This window comes from Giraffa tippelskirchi, chromosome 4 (assembly GCF_054371585.1).
Source record: "Giraffa tippelskirchi isolate mGirTip1 chromosome 4, T2T-mGirTip1v1.2.pri, whole genome shotgun sequence".
NCBI lineage: Eukaryota > Metazoa > Chordata > Mammalia > Artiodactyla > Giraffidae > Giraffa > Giraffa tippelskirchi.
The window spans coordinates 186,384,170-186,404,284 of NC_137278.1; the positions used below are offsets into that span (position 1 = coordinate 186,384,170).

The following is a 20,115-nucleotide window of genomic DNA, read 5'->3' on the forward strand; positions in this document are numbered from 1 at the left end:
GGAGTCAAGGTCATAGACTCAGTCCTTGTAGAGTTTTATCTGCGGCTTGAATACAATGAACTATAAACCATCTCATGATTGTAATATGACCTAATAGAATTGGGAGATAGAATAAAGTTCTCCCAGTATGAATCACTGGCTATTACAGGAAAGTCAGCTTGACTCTGGAGATGGATAGAACTGTATATATCCGGTTTACATGTGAAATAACCAAAATGTCTTTCTATATGAAGGGTTACATGTTTATAGAATATTTAGAAATCCATGTTTTCAAGACAGATAGGAAAGAAATAAGGTCCATATGTTGTTTAAAACGTGAAACAGGAATCAAAATCCAATCTTCACTGCAAGAAGGTCAACATTTATTTAGTACTATACAATAGAACTTTTCTGTTATGATGGAAATGTTTTATATTTGTGCTGCTCAATATGGTACCACTAGCTAGATGTGGCTGGTGAGTGAAATGTGAAATTTCAAGTGAAATGTGGTTAGTGAGACTAAGGAGCTGAATTTTAAATTTTATTCAATGCTAATTAAATTTAAATAACCAAGTGATTAGGGGATACTGTATGGACAATGCTCTTATAGGTTAACAAGAATCTAGTGTAATAATTGGATCCTACTGTAGAACAGGTACTGTGCTGTTTATATTAATTATCTAATAGGACTATTATGAAATATAAATCAATTAGTACACATAAGGCACTTAGCATAAACGCTCATGCAAAATATTCAGCATTAGGTCATTTATTTATCAGTCCTACAAGATAGATGCTATTACCTTTATTTAATAGATGAGGAAACTGGAGTGAGTAACATATGCTGAGGAATATAGCCAGTAAGAGGCCAACTTAGAATTCAAACCTACCCTTAACAGCATCTAGTAGAACTGTCATCTAATGGCTCTAAACCAGTTTTTTTTTTAATTTATTTATTTTTAATTGAAGGATGAGGAAACAATGGAAACAGTAAGAGACTTTGTTTTTTTGGGCTCCAGAATCACTGCAGATGGTAACTGCAGCCATGAAATTAAAAGATGCTTGCTCCTTGAGAGAAAAACTATGACCAACCTTGACAGCTTATTAAATAGCAGAGACGTTATTTTGCAAACAAAGGTTCATCTAGTCAAAGCTATGGTTTTTCCAGTAGTCATATATGGATGTGAGAGTTGGACTATAAAGAAAGCTGAGCGCCGAAGAATAGATGCTTTTGAACTGTGGTGTTGGAGAAGACTCTTGAGAGTCCCCTGGACTGCAAGGAGATCCAACCAGTCAATTCTAAAGGAAATCAGTCCTGAATATTCATTGGAAGGACTGATGCTGAAGCTGAAGCTCCAACACATTGGCCACCTGATGCAAAGAGCTGATTCATTAAGAAATACCCTGATGCTGGGAAAAATTGAAAGTGGGAGGAGAAGGGGGCGACAGAGGATGAGATAGTTGGATGGCATCCAACTCAATGGACATGAGTTTGAGTGAGCTCCGGGAGTTGGTGATGGACAGGGGAGCCTGGCGTGCTGCAGTCCATGGAATCGCAGAGTCAGACATGACTGAGTGACTGAACTGAACTGAACTGAACTGAATTGAAAGATAATTGCTTTACAGAATTTTGTTGCTTTCTGCCAAACCTCAACATGAATCAGTCACAGGTATACATATATCCCCTCCCTTTTGAACCTTCCTCTCATCTCTCTCCCCATCCCACCCCTCTAGGTTGATACAGAGCCTGGTTTGAGTTTCCTGAGACATATAGCAAATTCCCGTTGGCTATCTATTTTACACATGGTAATGTAAGTTTCCATGTTACTCTCTCCATAAAGCTCTCCCTAAACCAGTTATTTTTGATGACTGTACTGATTCCAACACCATGCTGATTTATAAAAGATGTATGTATCTCCTACAATTTGCTGCAGTTATTAGCGTTTATGTATGTGCCCATAGGAATCACCACATTTCCCTTCCAGGAGATATTTCTATCAGATCCCTCTCCTCTCACCCTGACATTTGGTTGGTCCACTGAACAGTGGAATGAAACATTAAAAATTCCTCTGTTGGTCAACAGAGAGCACCCAGGACTATGATGCATAGACTCAAATAGAGTCGAGTTGCTAGCAAGTCATCTTACATTTTTGACATTCAATTTCTTCAGTTGGAAAATAAGCAAGTGATCAAAGGGATTGGGAGGGAAACCAGGAAAAATCCTTGCTTGTTCTACATCATTGGGTTGCCATAATGTGCGAATGAGATAGTATTTTTTAAATACTTTTGAAAAAATCCTAAAGCACTATGCAGCTGATATAGTATTCTAAATTACTGTCCTTGATCTTTAATCAAAATATACTGAGATAACCCCTGAATATATCAATATTATTGTGAAGAGAAAGGTTTGAGACAATGACTGTGAACTAATGTTATGAATTATTAAGAAATGTATTAGTAAGCTGTACAATGGTACTTTTAGTTTGTTCATTCCATTCCATTTTGAATAGCTCTTTGGGGAACTCCAAACCATTAGCAAAGATAGACGACTGAAAGAGAGAAATAAGTGAAGCTTATTATTTCTGTTAATTCCCCAAGGGACTTACCATTTCTAGCAGGTTCAAGAGCAGCCGGCTATGTCTTCTGACAATATTATAAGCTCGACAGCAAAGCTCCACAAAATCTTGGAAATGCTGTGGGTTTTTCCCACCCTCTGTAATAAAGTACTCCATCTCTGAAGTAAAAATAAAAGGGGCTCGGTCCCTATAAGCAAAAAAAGAAAAAGAAAAGCAAGAACAACCATAAGCAGGAAGAGAAATGGTTGGAAGAGTCAAATCAGGCAGTTACAACAACATATTTCCACTTGAAATTTTTTGTTATTTTTCTCTCCACTCTAATGGATGAATCTGCTACATTGTAGGATGGTTAGAGAAACTTGCTAATTATAGGCTTTCAATAATGTAACTGAGCTGTAACAGAGAAGGAAGGGCAAGTTATTTTACAAAGTTGACCTATACTGTCTCAAATAGTAATTTCAAGTTATTTTTGATGTGACTATTATCCATTAAAGCAAATATAGGAAACGTGATTTTACAGAAAATATATTTATTGCTAAAGTATGAAATGATAGAACAGATCATGTTTTTAACCTCATGGTACTTTTTCTTTTTCTTTTTTTTAATGGTCTTCCCTGATGGCTCAGGTGGTAAAGAATCTGTCTGCAATGAGAGAGACTCAGGATCAATCCCTGGATTGGGAAGATACCCTGGAGAAGGAAATGGCAACCCACTCCAGTGTTCTTGCCTGGAAAATTCCAGGGACAGAGGAGCCTGGCGGGCTATAGCCTATGGGAAGACTGAGTGACTAACACTTTCTTTCACTTTCAACAAATTGAGGAGCATTATTTACAACAGCCAAGATATGGAAGCAACCTAAGTGTCCATCAATATAAAAATGGATAAAGAAGATGTGACATATATATATATACACACATATATATGTGTATATATATATATTTATGATATATATATATGATGAAATGTTATTCAGCCATAAAAAAGAATGAAATCTTGCCATTTGCAACAACATGGATGGATCTAGAAGGCATTATCCTAAATGAAATGAGTCAGAGAAAGACACATACTATATGATTTTATTCACATGTAGATTCTAAAAAACAAACACAGCAAAACATGAACAGACTCATAGAATCAGAGAACAAACTAGGGTTGCCAGAGGGGAAGGAGATGGAGGAGTTAGTAAAATAGGTGGAGGAGACTAAGAGTTAGAAACTTTTTGTTATAAAATAAATAAGTCATAGGGATGTAATGTACAGCATAGGGAATATAGTCAATAATACTGTAATAAATTTGTATGGACACAGATGGTAACTGGACTTATTGTGCTGATAATTTTGTAATGCATAAAAATATTGAATCACTATGTTCTACAGCTAAAATGAATGATGATATTGTAAGTCAACTATAGTTCAGAAAAAAAAAGCTAAGATATGCATGACAAATTCTTTCAGAAGGTAATCTGTGAAAAAGATGTTATCAGTTCATTGTGATATGCTTAGTAAGGGAAAAAGAGGTATCTATATTTCATTTTATACTAGGTATAATAAAAATATTGGTCAGAAAGGAGAAAATATGACCAGACACTGTTAGTGTGGGGTCGCGAAAAGTCAGACATGATTTGGCGACTGAACAATGATACCTAGCTCTTAGAATTGCTGTGAGAACTAAGAACATATACACAAAGGCACAACACAGAGAGAGCTACACATTTGTGAACCGCTATAAGAGGTTCATGCAGAGGGCACAGACTGTAGCCTTGCCAGCTAGGCTTCCAGTCATATTCAACCACTTACTAGTTCTGCAATCCTGAACAAGTCACTTGGCCTCTGAGTGTCTCAGTCTCTTCCTCTGTAAAATGGGAACAAGAGCACTTGACTCCTTGGATAGTTGAAAGGATTAAATGAGTGAAAGTACTTAAAACATAGCCTGGCATATAGTAAACACTCAATAATTTTAAATACTGTTCTTAGCCTCCAAACTAATAAAATTATTCCTGGAGCTGAACCTAGTCTTAGCTAAATCTCTCTTTCTCTTCAAAAATTCCATCTGTGAGGTCCCATCTATCCTTCAATGTTTAATTTACTTCCAGCTTCTCCATGTGATCTCTTTGGCTGCATAAGCGCTTAAGTGGACATTTGAATTTGGCAGCATTTTTTATAAATCATTCAACCATGGGGTCATCACTACAGGTAACATTTTAGTGAGTTTTAGCAATATCTTAGACTTCTATAATCAGAAAAACACTTAATTTTATATATAAAAGTCTTCTAATTCTTTCTTCTTACTCCCTATAGTATATTTACTATATTGAGTGAAGTTTTTGAAATAATTTTGAAAGACTCTCAAACTTTACAACTTCATGAAATTTTCTTTTTTAGTGTGATAGATATGCTTTTCTCTTTGATAGAGAAAAATATGTCTGACCAAACTGTTTTCTCTTGGAAAGTTTTTTAGTTATGCTTAAGTTCATATGATACCATATTTCAAATACGTAAAACAAACATATACAAATTAGAGAAAATATATAAACTAAAAGAAAGAACTGAAAGTGAACTGAAAGATGAACTCCCCAAGTTTGTAGGGACGGAGGAGCCTGGTAGGCTACAGTCCATGCGGTCGCGAATAGTCGGACACGACTGAGCGACTTCACTTTCACTTTTCCCTTTCATGCACTGAAGAAGGAAATGGCAACCCACTCCAGTATTCTTGCCTGGAGAATCCCAGGGATGGCGGAGCCCGGTGGGCTGCCGTCTATGGGGTCTCACAGAGTCGGACACGACTGAAGCGCTTAGCAGCAGCAGCAATATGCTACTGGAGATCAGCGGAGAAATAACTCCAGAAAGAATGAAGGGATGGAGCCAAAGCAAAAACAACACCCAGTTGTGGATGGGACTGGTGATAGAACCAAGGTCCGATGCTGTAAAGAGCGATATTGCATAGGAACCTGGAATGTTAGGTCCATGAATCAAGGCAAATTGGAAGTGGTCAAACAGGAGATGGCAAGAGTGAACGTCGACGTTCTAGGAATCAGCGAACTAACATGGACTAGAATGGGTGAATTTAACACAGATAACCATTATATCTGCTACTGTGGGCAGGAATCCCTTAGAAGAATGGAGTAGCCATCATAGTCAAGAAAAGAGTCCAAAATGCAGTACTTGGATGCAATCTCAAAAATGACAGAATAATCTCTGTTTGTTTCCAAGGCAAGCCATTCAATATCTTGGTAATCCAAGTCTATGCCCTGACCAGGAATGCTGAAGAAGCTGAAGTTGAACGGTTCTATGAAGACCTACAAGACCTTTTAGAACTAACACCCAAAAAAGATGTCCTTTTCATTATAGGGGACTGGAATGCAAAAGTAGAAGTCAAGAAACACCTGGAGTAACAGGCAAATTTGGCCTTGGAATACAGAATGAAGCAGGGCAAAGGCTAATAGAGTTTTGCCAAGAGAATGCACTGGTCATAGCAAACACCCTCTTCCAACAACACAAGAGAAGACTCTACATATGGACATCACCAGATGATCAATACCGAAATCAGATGGATTATATTATTTGCAGCCAAAGATGAAGAAGCTCTGTAGAGTCAGCAAAAACAAGACAGGGAGCTGAGTGTGGCTTAGATCATGAACTGCTTATTGCCAAATTCAGACTTAAATTGAAGAAAGTAGGGAAAACCACTGGACCATTCAGGTATGACCTAAATTAAATCCCTTACAATTATACAGTGGAAGTTACAAATAGATTCAAAGGATTAGATCTGATAGACAGAGTGCCTGAAGAGCTATGGACAGAGGTTCATGACATTGTACAGGAGGCAAGGATCAAGACCATGCCCAAGAAAAGAAATGCAAAAAGGCAAAATGGTTGTCCGAGGAGGCCTTACAAATAGCTGAAAAAGAAAAGATGTGAAAGGCAAAGGAAAAAAGGAAAAATATACCTATTTGAATGCAGAGTTCCAAAGAATAGCAAGGAGAGATAAGAAGGCCTTCCTCAGTGATCAGTGCAAAGAAATAGAGGAAAACAGTAGAATGGGAAAGACTAGAGATCCCTTCAAGAAAATTAGAGATACCAAGGGAACATTTCATGAAAAGATGGGCACAGTAAAGGACAGAAATGGTATGGACCTTGCAGAAGCAGAAGATATTTAGAAGAGGTGGCAAGAATACACAGAAGAACTATACTAAAAAGATCTTCAAGACTCAGATAAGCATGATGGTGTGATCACTCACCTAGAGCCACACTTCATGGAATGCGTAGTCAAGTGGGCCTTAGGAAGCATCACTATGAACAAAGCTAGTGGGGGTGATGGAATTCCAGTTGAGCTATTTCAAATCCTAAAAGATGATGATGTGAAAGTGCTGCACTCAATATGTCAGCAAATTTGCAAAACTCAGCAGTGGCCACAGGACTAGAAAAGGTCAGTTTTCATTCCAATCCCAGAGAAAGGCAATGCCAAAGAATGCTCAAATTACCACACAGTTGCGCTCATCTCACATGGTAGCAAAGTAATGCTCAAAATTCTCCAAGCCCATCTTCAGCAGTATGTGAACCGTGAAATTCCGGATGTTCAAGCTGGTTTTAGGAAAGGCTGAGGAACCAGAGATCAAATTGCCAATATCTGTTGGATCATTTAAAAAGCAAGAGAGTTCCAGAAAAACATCTACTGCTGTTTTATTGACTACGCCAAAGCCTTTGACTGTGTGGATCACAACAAACTGTGGAAAATTCTTGGAGATGGGAATACCAGACCACCTGACCTGCCTCCTGAGAAATCTGTATGCAGGTCAAGAAGCAACAGTTAGAACTGGACAGGGAACAATGGACTGTTTCCAAATCGGGAAAAGAGTACTTCAAGGGTGTATACTGTCACCCTGTTTATTTAACTTATATGCAGAGTACATCATGAGAAACGCTGGGCTGGATGAAGCACAAGCTGGAATCAAGATTGCTGGGAGAAATATTAATAACCTCAGATATGCAGATGATAGCACCCTTATGGCAGAAAGTGAAGAACTAAAAAGCCTCTTGAGGAAAGTTAAAGAGGAGAGTGAAAAACTTGGCTTAATACTCAACATGCAGAAAACTAAGATCATGGCATCTGGTCCCATCACTTCATGGCAAATGGATGAAGAAACAATGGGAACAGTGACAGACTTTTTCTTTTTGGGCTCCAAATTCACTGCAGATGATGACTGCAGCCATGTAATTAAAAGACACTTGCTCCTTGGAAGAAAAGTTATGACCAACCAAGACAGCATATTAAAAAGCAGAGACATCACTTTGCCAACAAAAGTCTGTCTAGAGAAAGCTATGGTTTTCCCGTAGTCATGTATGCATGTGAGAGTTGGACTATAAAGAAAGCTGAGTGCCAAAGAATTAATGCTTTTGAACTGGGGTTTTGGAGAAGACTCTTGAGAGTCCCTTGGACTGCAAGGGGATCCAACCAGTCTGTTCTTAAGGAAATCAGTCCTGAATGTTCTTTGGAAGGTCTGATGCTGAAGCTGAAACTTCAGTACTTTGGCCACCTGATGTGAAGAACTGACTCACTGGAAAAGACCCTCATGTTGGGAAAGATTGAGGGCAGGAGGAGAAGGAGATGACAGAGGATGACATGGTTGAATGGCATCACCAACTCAATGGACATGAGTTTGGGTGAACTCCAGGAGTTGGTGATGGACAGGAAAGCCTGGCCTGCTGCAGTCCATGGGGTCACAAAGAGTTGGACATGATTGAACGACTGAACTGAACTGATATAAACTAAAAATAATATTGAAGAACCTAATTTTAGCTATATTTAAATATTATGATAGTCTAAACTGTGGCCTCTTTTCTATATGATTTTCATGGCTCACTTCTGAGCTATTTTTAAAAATAATGCAGAATTTGACTAAGATTTTTCTATAAACAACAGGAAGCCTCACATATGAAACAGAATGCTATCCCACCCGACAAGCTGTAGGTATTGTAGCTAGACTGTGATTTATCAGTCTACTCAAATGTGACCATAATCCCAGGTTGCAGAATTAATGTATAAGAGCCTGTGTCTGAAGTTAAAGCAATACTTACAAGTCTGAGATATAAACTGGTTGTGGCAAGAGGGAAGATTGGAAACTATTTGATCTCTTAAGAGTCTATACTGTACTGCATTCTGAATCATATGTTGAAATCTCTCACTTACAGCTGTACAAATAAACCAGAAATTCCTGTGACTATCCCTTTTTTTTTTCTTTTCCAGATAAGTGCTTTTACTATTACCTGCCTAAGCCCTAACTATTTGTGCTTCTGTACCTTTTACTTGTATAGTTTGTCATTTCTGGATATGTTTCTCTTTCTGTCTTAATATCCTTATACTACGATATCAAGATCAAAAGTTTTTTTAATGAGTTTTCACTAATTAACCTTTCCCTTGCTGATTTCTCCTTACTCTGCCTTATCCTTTTGCTTAGTCCTGCAGCTAATATATTTTATTTTTATAGTCTCTGGTAATATCATGAATTTCCCCCAATGATCTGTATGATTTTCAAGGGGACATGAAGTATTTTATTTTCCCTTTATATTTTTTAATATCTCAAACAATATTTTGTTGCGAATGCAACAGTAAATAAATACAAGCTCACACAGTGAAGAGCTTAGATGATTTAACATTTATGTGGGAAGATGGTGTGAACAAACTTATTGTTATGATTCTGTCATTTTGTTGTCAAATTTAATCTTTTTATTAACTTATGATCAGTCTTTCCCTGAAATTATTATTCTGTAAAAATGCTGGGAGTATTTTGTATAAATTTTCAATATAGGTAGGAAGTAAGTAGTAGTTTAAAAATGTATATATACTTGGGAAATTTAAGGATATTTCTCTTATAAATAAATACTAATTACCGAGACAAATTTGCTTGGTATGCGAAACAGCAGGACAATTAATAATTTGCTTTTTGTTATTACTTATGCATAAGCTTCCCTTTTATCTGTACTGTAGATATAAGCTGCTTGTATCAGGTCACTAGAATACCAAGGTCATCATCATTAACTATATACAGATTCTTACTGCACTGAGGGTACACAGAGATTTAGGAAATATCTCTGCCCCGCGGGCTCCCAGGTGGCTCAGTGGTAAAGAATCCACCTGCCAATGCAGGAGACGCAAGTTCGATCCCTGGGTTGGGAAGAACCTCTGGAGAAGGAAATGGCAACCTGCTCCAGTATTGCTGCCTGGAGAATTCCATAGACAAAGGAGCCTGGTGGGCTACAGTTCATGGGGTCTCAAAGAGTTGGACATGACTTAGCAACTGAGCACCCCTGCACACTCTGCTCCTTAGGTGACTTCAATCTAGCTAGAGAGACATGCATCTAAAATGTTAGTATACTATAGGTATTTATCAACAAATATTTAATAGGCATCTGTAACAGATATATGGAAGGCTAATAGGTAGGTGGAGGTTAAAGATTTTAAAAACTGATACCCTAAAAGCAATGAAAATTGACTGAATAATAACAATAGTTTCTGAAAAGATCTTTCCAGCTGTAATATGGAAAAGAATGTAAAACAGGGAGGGTGTATGTGGGCAGATCAGGTAAGAGGTGTTTGCAGAAGGTTTTGATTAGATGTGAGAGTTGTTTAGATTAGAATTGTGGCATGCAGATACAGAGAAGTGTGTGTGTGTGTGTGTGTGTGTGTGTGTGTGTGTGTGTGTGTGTGCGCGCTTAGTCATGTCCAACTCTTTGTGACTCCATGGACTGTAGCCCGCCAGTCTCCTCTGCCCGTGGAATTCTCCAGGCAAGAATACTGGAGTGGGTTGCCACTCCCTTCTCCAGGGGGTCTTCCTGACCCAGGGACTGAATGCAGGTCTCTGGCATTGCAGGCGGATTCTTTACCATCTCAGCCACCAGGGAAATACCTAGATATAGTGAAGTGGAAAGAATTAAAAACTACTTTGAAGAAAAAAATCAAGAGGACTTCATGATGGTTAAAATGGAAATGAAAAGAAGAGCCAAGAAGAACTTTATGTTTTTGGCTTGTGTACCAGGAAGGTGACAGAGCAACATTCAGAGTGGGCTCAGCTTTGAGCAAGTTACCTTTGAGACTTACAAGAACAGAGGATAATGAGGTATTGGCAACACTTACTTCTGGACCACAAAGAAAGGATATGAGCTGGAAGTAAAATTTTGTGACTTTTGGGAAGACTGAATAGGCATATTTTTCCTTATTCCTCCCACTAAGTACACAAAACCCCTTGGAAATTATATATAAAACAAACATAAGAAAACTCTTAAAGGATATAGAGGAGAGGAGAGACTTAATAGGGGCCTCAGACCTCAAGAAACAACATGTGTTTCTGCCTCACATATCCCAGACATAGAGCTCAAGAAGCCAGCAATATGGAAATGCCAGTGGATGTAGGCAAAAATATGACCAAAAGAAGGCCTGCTCTCTCTAGCCAAAGACCAGGAAAGGATAGCTTGAAAGACAGAAAATGTTTAAACAATAACCACTCTACTCCAGCCAAATATCACAGAAAAGACTGTGACTATACTCCCCTACCACACTAGAAGAGATGAATAGTGGGGAGCTTAAACTTCCATGCTCACAAGGCTGTATTGAGGCACCTCAGTTCCCTCTCCAGAGGGTATCAGAGACAGGTGAGTAAGGAGCTCAGTATTGGTGGAGGAAGAGATACATAGGTCAGTGGAAAAGGATAAATAACACAGAAATACTCATTTGTATAGCCAAAGCTATGGTTTTTCCTGTAGTCATGTACAGATGTTAGAGTTGGACCGTAAGGAAGACTGAGCACTGAAGAGTTGATGCTTTTGAATTGTGGTGCTTGAGAAGACCTTTGAGAATCCCCTGGACAGCAAGGAGATCAAACAGTCCATCTTAAAGGGAATCAACCCTGAATATTCATTGGAAAGACTGATGCTGAAGCTGAAGCTCCAATACTTTGGCCACCTGACTCAAAGAGCTGCCCTACTGGAAAAGACCCTGATACTGGGAAAGACTGAGAGCAGGATGAGAAGAGGGTGACAGAGGATGAGATGGTTGAATGGCATCGACTTGATAGACATGAATTTGAGCAAACTCTAAGAGACAGTGAAGGACAGGGAAGCCTGGCATGCTGCAGTCCATGGCATCACAAAGAGTTGGATACAACTGAGTGACTAAACAACAACAGGCTCAAATAAATATGCCCAACTGATTTTTTGAAAAAGGGGCAAAGACAATTTAATGGAAAAAGGTTTCAATCTTTTGACCAGATGACACTGTAACAATCAGACATCCGTAAGAAAAATATAAACTTTGATCTAAATCTCATACCTAATATAAAAATTAACTTAAATGGATTACAGACTTAAGTATAAAATGTAAAGGCAAAATTTCTTGGAAGAGAACACAAAAGAAAAAGTTTTTAAGAGGATGAAAAGAGAAGCTATACACTGAGAGATAATATTTGCAAATCCCATAGCCAGCAGAGGAGCAGTGTCTAAATATGTAAAGAACTCTCAAACTTCAACAGTAAAAAAACAAACAATATAATTAGAAAATGGGCAAAAGACATGAAATGTTTCATGGAAGAAGATATGCAATAAATAAGCACATAAAGAATGGTTGACATCATTAGTTATTGTGTGTGTGTGTGTGGGTGGGTACTCAGTGATGTGTGTGCTCAGTAGTGTCCGAATCTTTGTGACCCCATGGACTATAGCCCGCCAGGCTCATTTGTCCATGGGATTCTCCAGGAAAGAATACTGGAGTGGGTTGCCATGCCCTCCTCCAGGGGATCTTCCCGACCCAGGGATTGAACTCATGTCTCCTGCATTGGCAGGTCGATTCGTTACCACCGAGTCACCTGAGAATCCCCATTAGTTATTAGGGAAAAGCAAATTAAAGCCACAATGACATGCCCATAAGAATGACTAAAATATATAGTGAATGACAATGCCAAATACTGGTAAGAACATGGAGAAAATGGATAACTTATACACTGATGGTGAAAATAAAACTAGTACAGCCACTCTGGAAAACCACTTGTTAGCAACAACATGAACTATCATACAATCCAGCAATTATACTTTTGGGCTTTTGTCTCAGAGAAATGAAAACATATTCACATAGAAACCTGTATGTGAATGTATAAAGCAGCTTTCCTTGTAATAGCTAGAAACTGGAAATAACACAAATGTTCTTCAATGGGTGAATAATTAAACTATGGTATATCTACACCATGGAATATTATTTGCCAATAAAAGGAACAGAGTAGTGAAACACACAGCAGTTTGGATGACTCTCCAGTAAATTATGCTATGTGAAAAAGGCCAGTCCCCAAAGTTACATTATTGTATGACTTCATTTATATAATACTCTTGAAATGACAAAATTATCGAAGTGGAGAACAAATTAGTAGTTGCCCGGGGCTAAGGATGGAGAGAGATAGGGGGTTAGAGGGAAGTGGGGAAACATGGAGGCTCTGGGGGTTCTGTACCTGGATGGTATCAATATTAAGAAGCTGGTCATGATATTGTACTGTAATTTGATAAGATGCTACCAGGAGGGAAACTGGTAAAGGGCACATGGGATCTCTTTACATTATGTCTTAAAACTACATGTGAATCTGCAAGTATCTCAAAATAAAATGTTCAGTTAAACTTTGTTGAGTCATCTGGATATAAATATTGATAGAGGCCTTGGATGTAGCTGGAGCAGTGTGCTGGAGACAGGACTGTGAGAAGAGAAAGAAAAGGGCTAAGATAAATCTCCCGGAATCTGACATCTAGTGGCTTGGGAAAAGGAAATCACCCTGCATTGGACACTGCCTGGGGGAGAAAACTAGAAGGGAAGCAAAGATCGTCACTATTCTGAAGATGGAATAATTAATGCTGCTGAAATCTGAAGGTAAATTAGGTAAAATGAGGAATAAATAATGTTGTGCATGCTAAGTCATTTTAGTTGTGTCTGACTTTTTGTGACTCTATGAACTGTGGCCCACCAGGCTTCTCTGTGCGTGGAATTCTCCAGGCAAGAATGGTGGAGTAGGTTGCTATTTCCTTCTCCAGGGGATCTTCCCAACCCAGGATTGGAACCTGGGTCTCATATGTCTCCTGCATTGGCAGAAGGGTTCTTAACCACTAGCACCACCTGGGAAGCCCAAATAATGTTGGGTTTAGCACAATGAAGGTCACTGATTTTATCAAGTAATGAAGAATAAAACCAGGTTGAAGTGGGGAATCAGAGGTAAGAAATGTAGATCAGGAGTTTAGATACCTCTTTCATGAAATTTGTGAAGGTGAGCAAAATGCATGGAAATGGGAGATTTGAGGCAAGGTCATTTAAACTTTGGAGAAATAAGCATATTTAACAGTATTATTTAAAAGGGAGAGGGAATTCTGTGGAGGTCCAAAGGTTAGGACCTTATGCTTTCACTGCAGTGAAGTGTGAAAGTGTTAATTACTCAATTGTGTCTGACATTTTATGACCCCATGGACTATAGCTCATCAGGCTCCTCTGTCCATGGACTTCTCCAGGCTAGAATATAGGTGTGGGTTGCTATGCCCTCCTCCAAGGGATCTTCCTGACCCAGGGATCAAACCCACATCTCCTGCTTTGCAGGTGGATTCTTTACTGTCTGAGCCCCCAGGGAAGCGACGGCACAGGTTCAATTCCTGGTTGGGGAACTAAGATACTGTAAGTCGCACAGTATGGCCAATAAATAAATAGACATATAGGAGAGGAATGTAGGGAAGTATGAATTCTTGGTAGTATAATGCAGCAGTCCCCAGCCTTTTTGGTACCAGGGACCGGTTTCGTAGATGACAATTTTTCCATGGATGGGGGTGGAGATGGTTTTGGGATGATTCAAGTGCGTTACATTTGTTGTGCACTTTATTTCTACTGTTACATCAGCTCCACCTCAGATCATCAGGCATTAGGTACAGTATAATGTATGTAAGAAGGTGAGAAGGAGATGGCTCCAAAGCACAGATGGAGGGACTGGCTTTGGAAAGGAAAAACCAATTGTCTATTATCACAACAAGAAAGAAGTTTTGATGCAGATATAAGTTGCTGAGTTTTGTATTGAGTACAAAAGCAGGCTCTGTTCTGTTTCCCTTTTTCTTTTTTTTCCACAATAAAGTAGGAGGTGTGGCTGTCTGTGTAAAATAAGGAGTAGTAAACAGCGGGCTGGAGAGACTGGAGGTTTATCCTGCAAGGATAAGTATGGTAGGATTGCTGGGCCATGTGGATGGCCCACTGGAAACCAAGAACATCTGCCCTGTTGTGCTGAGGCTTTCCTGTAGTGCAAAACTGCCGAGTGTCAGTAGTCCTGGCAGTGGAGACCACCCTGTTCTGAAATACAGTATTAATGAAATGGACCAAGCATGCCAACTGCAATGGCTGTGCCCTGAAACGGCTGTGGTGCAGTCTCCTTAAAATGAGCATTCTTCCATTTATTGAAATGTTCCTTAAATAAATAGGTACATATTTTAAAGCATCAAGCACATAACCTATTTGAGGACATAATAATTCACAGAAGCAACTTCCTCGGATGTGAATTATGCAATCTAAATACTAATGGTACCACTGGGCTTCATCCCAGTGGTTCAGAGTGGTCTTTGGCCATACCAAGTTCAACAAAACAGTCCCTGCTGAGCTCGGAAAATTAGAGTCACATCCCTTGAGCACTTAATTTCTATTAGATTAATGACCCTGTTAGATTTTTTTAAATGTAAGAAAAAAAAAAGGGTGAGCAACTGTGCCCGAGTTTTCATTCATAGAAGAGCATGTTGCCCATAGAGGAGAGAGTGGCCCTGCTGCTGTCACACTTGGTCCTAGGGTTTGAATGCCTCTTACCATACAACCATCTTGTAACACATTTGATCATAGTTGTTAAGGACATGAATTTAATATATGTAATGGCCATAAATGCAGGATAACTATGTCATCTAGTACTAACTAAAGAAACAGCCAACTTTCCCAGTGCTGAAGAGGAAACAGTGTGTTGGAATTACAGAGAAACGGAATTACCAGATTCCTTCACGGCACCCTCCCAAGGGTACCACCACTCACGGCCTAGGACTCTGGACAAATTATAATGACGAAGACGTCTATCTTAGTTCTTGATTCATAAATTAGAGAAAATAACAGTAACTTCCTCAAAGACTTTTGTAAGAATTAATTAAGCTAATGCATATCAAGTACTGACAAGTCTTTAAAGGGTAATTTTGAATCTCTCCTTTAGAATCTGCTCCTTACTACTGGATGACATAGCACCACACTGAGAAGCAATGCTTTCTACTACTCCCAGTGATATTTCACAGCAATTTGAGAAAAGCTATGTGTTTCAGTATTGATGATGGAGGCAGGGAATATGAAGTGTGGGTTGGAAAGACAGAGAACTGAAGCAAGGATTCATAGTGGTAGAATTTGTCTGCTATACTCTGTGGACATACTTTTAATTTCCTTTTATAGGATGAAAGTGTGAAAGTGTTAGTCACTCAGTCATATCTGACTCTTTGCAGCCCCTTGGACTGTAGCCCACCAGGCTCCTCTGTCCATGGAATACTCTAGGCAAGAATACTGTGGTGGGTAGCCATTCCCTTCTGCAGGGGATCTGCCTGACCCGGGGATCAAACTGGGGTCTTCTGCATTGCAGGTAGATTCTTTACCATCTGAGCTACCGGGGAAGCCCTTTTATAGGATAGTTCATCTAGTATTTACTTGAGCAACTTATAAAGCCAGTAAATGGATACATACAAGAGGACACATACAAGTTTGAAAGGCTCCAGTACTGAACACATGTTTGTACACTGCACTGAAATGTGGGACTCAGTAATGGAACACATTTTATTTCTATTACTGAAATTATTATTACTAATTTCATGAATTAAAAATGTTTTTGTCCCCAGGAAGTATCATTGTCACATTAAAATATGTTGTTTTAAAGATTTTTAAAAGCTCCAGACTGCCATCATGGTGGATGGTGATCTTAGCACACAAATAAGTGGGGAATGTTTCAGCCTACACTTTCCCTGATATCATAGCGACCTACATTTCAGAGAGCACATTCTGCTGTCCAACACAAAGAACAGAAGTCTCTTGTCTCATATCCATGAGTTAATTGAGAAGGCAGATTTGGCATCTCCATTGGAAAGGAGAGCACCTTGTATAATTAGACAGCACAAGAAACCTCATCTGTGCAATATAATAAGAACATAAGGGTACATGTACTATCACAAAAAGAACATTTAAAATCTTGGGAGATCTCTAAGTTCTCAGCACTTATTAACTAAGGAGACCCTCACCAATAATCTCTTAAGTGTAAAACAAAGTTTTCCCTCCACTAACCTCTTTTATAACTCACTGTGGGTCCTAAGTTAGACTCTGGGAAGTCCCTGATCTTTAATTGCTTAATAACTTTAGATACTGACTCTGGAGTTCCTCCCAGGCTCAAACACTCCATCTCACTTCTTTGAAAATGGTAATTAAAACAGCTACCTCTTCCAATTATCAATCCTACTTTCCTAAGTATGATATTTTGGGAGTGAGTTTACAGTAGATTGGGATTATATGGGGCTTCCCAGGTGGCACTAGTTGTAAAGAACCCACCTGCCAATACAGGAGACCAAAAGACGTGGGTTCAATTCCTGGGGTGGGAAGATCCCCTGGAGGAGGGCATGGCAACTCACTCCAGTATTCTTGCCTAGAGAATCCCCATGGACAGAGCAACCTGGTGGACTATAGTCCATGGGGTTACACAGTGTCAGACATGACTGAAGCGACGTAGCACACGTGCAGGATTTTATGAGAATGGGAAGAAAATGGTCAGCTTATCCAAATTCCCACATTTTGCCCCCTTGAGCTTGAGTTCAAGGTAAAGTGCACAGTTATGCTTTACATGGAATTCCAGTGTCTGCTTGAATAGAAATCAGTCTGGATATTAAAAAAAGATGATTTATACTATGATTCTTGGGTGACAATGATCCAATTATGTTTAAAAATCAGGTTAAAGGCAAAAATCAAGAATAGCCCAAATTAACTCTGAAAACATTTCAGTCACTCCTAAAGTTGCCATATGCATAATCAAAATTTAGGTATCAAGCTTGAAATGGACCTTTTACATCTTACTAAAGAGTTTAACACCAGGAGCATCTCCCCGAGCACAGAAGCAGGTACAATTTCTTCATTTGGGTATCAGATAAAGTTCTAATACCTGGCTCAAATTTAGGAGATATATTTAGTCTTTCTTTAAAAACTAGACTCAGACTCAAGACTCTGAGATGTTTTTATTGACAAGCACATTGTACCTTGGATCAGCTGAGGAATCAGCACCCATGTCTTCCATCTTAAACGTGCTTTGTTCTCATTGGTGCAGGAAGGCAGGATCCTTACAGTATTTATTCTCTCTCTCCCCTTCTCTCCTCCCCTCTTTCATTTCATTTCTCCTTTCCCTCTGTCACAAACTTTTCTTCCTTTCTCAAGCACTCTTCACTTTTATCATCTGACAATCTACAAGTTTCTCTTTGACAAAAACTCATAGTTGGTAGGTTTGGTTTTGGCTTTTTTTTTTTTTTGCTTAAGTTATTTTATTTTTTATTCTTTTATTTTCTTCTTTTTAATTTATTTTTTTATTGAAGGATAATTGCTTTACAGAATTTTGCTGTTTTCTGTCAAACCTCAACGTGAATCAGCCATAGGTATACATATATCACCTCCCTTTTGAAACTCTCTCCCATCTCCCTCCCCATCTCTAGGTTGATACAGAACCCCTATTTGAGTTTCCTGAGACATGTAGCAAATTCCCGTTGGCTATCTATTTTACACATGGTAATGTAAGTTTCCTGGAGAAGGAAATGGCAACCCACTCCAGTACTCTTGCCTGGAAAGTCCCATGGACAGAGGAGCCTGGTAGGCTACAGTCCATGGGGTCGAGAAGAGTCGGACACGCCTGAGCGACATCACTTTCACTTTTCACTTTCATGCATTGAAGAAGGAAATGGCAATCAACTCCAGTGTTCTTGCCTAGAGAATCCCAGGGACGGGAGAGCCTGGTGGGCTGCTGTCTATGGGGTCGCACAGAGTTGGGCATGACTGAAGTGACTTAGCAGCAGCAGCAGCAATGTAAGTTTCCATGTTACTATTTCCATACATCTCACCCTCTCTGCCCCTCTCCCCATGTCCATAAGTCTATTCTCTATGTCTGCTTCTCCACAGCTGCCCTGTAAATAAATTCTTCAGCACCATTTTTCTAGATTCTGTATATGTACATTAGAATACGATCTTTCTCTTCTCTTTCTGACTCACTTCACTCTGTATAATAGGTTCTAGGTTCTTCCACCTCATCAGAACTGACTCAAATGCGTTCCTTTTTAAGGCTGAGTAATATTCCATTGTGTATATGTACCACAACTTCTTTATCCATTCATCTGTTGATGGATATCTAAGTTGCTTCCATGTTCTAGCTATTGTAAATAGTGATGCAATGAAAAATGGGATACATGTGTATTTTTCAATTTTGGTTTCCTCAGGGTATATGCCTAGGAGTGGGATTGCTGAGTCATATGGTGGTTTTATTCCTAGTTTTTTAAGGAATCTCCATACTGTCTTCCATAGTGGCTGTATCAATTTACATTCCTACCAATAGTGCAAGAGTGTTCCCTTTTCTCCATATCCTCTCCAGAATTTATTGTTTGTAAACTTTTTGATGATGGCCATTCTGACTAGTGTAAGGTGATACCTCATTATGGTTTTGATTTGCATTTCTCTAATAATGAGCAATGTTGAGCATCTTTTCATGTGTTTGTTAGCCATCTGTATGTCTTCTTTGGAGAAATGTCTGTTTAGGTCTTTTTCCCACTTTTTGATTGGGTTGTTTGTTTTTCTGGCATTGAGTTGTATGAGCTGCTTACACTTTTTGGAAATTAATCCTTTGTCAGTTGTTTCATTTGCTATTATTTTCTCCCATTCTGAGGGTTTTCTTTTTACCTTGCTTATAGTTTCCCTTCCTGTGCAAAAGCTTGTTGTTTTTATTTCCATTACTCTAGGAGGTGGGTCATAGAGGATCTTGCTTTGATTGATGTCATTACTGAATTCTTTTGCTAAAATTTTGTTGAGGATTTTTGCATCTATGTTCATCAGTGACATTGGCCAGTAGTTTTCTTGTTTGTGTGTTGTCTTTGTCTGGTTTTGGTATCAGGGTAATGGTGGTCTTGTAGAACTAGTTTGGCAGTGTTCCTTCCTCTGCAATTTTTTGAAAGAGTTTTAGAAAGATAGGCATTAGCTCTTCTCTAGATGTTTGATAGAATTCTCCTGTGAAGCCACCTGGTCCTGGGCTTTTGTTTTTTGGGAGATTTTTGATCACAGCTTCAAATTTCATTGCTTGTACTTGGGTTGTTCATAATTTCTATTTCTTCCTGGTTCAGTCTTGGAAGACTAAACTTTTCTGAGAAGCTGTCCATTTCTTTCAGGTTATCCATTTTATTGCCATATAGTTGTTCATAATAGTCTCCTATAATCCTTTGTATTTCTGCATTGTCTGTTGTAACCTCTCCTTTTTCATTTCTAA

The 20,115-nt window shown here is 38.9% G+C and overlaps 1 protein-coding gene across 2 annotated transcripts in view; it reads right to left on the reverse strand.

The window, feature by feature from the left end:
* Window positions 1-20,115, reverse strand: part of PIK3C2G (phosphatidylinositol-4-phosphate 3-kinase catalytic subunit type 2 gamma) — a 387,527-nt gene that overhangs the window by 108,609 nt on the left and 258,803 nt on the right. For both annotated transcript variants that reach the window (XM_081592337.1, XM_081592336.1), the window contains one exon: window positions 2,586-2,742. In XM_081592337.1, the coding sequence (XP_081448463.1) occupies window positions 2,586-2,742 (157 nt within the window). The remainder of the gene's footprint in view (window positions 1-2,585; window positions 2,743-20,115) is intronic.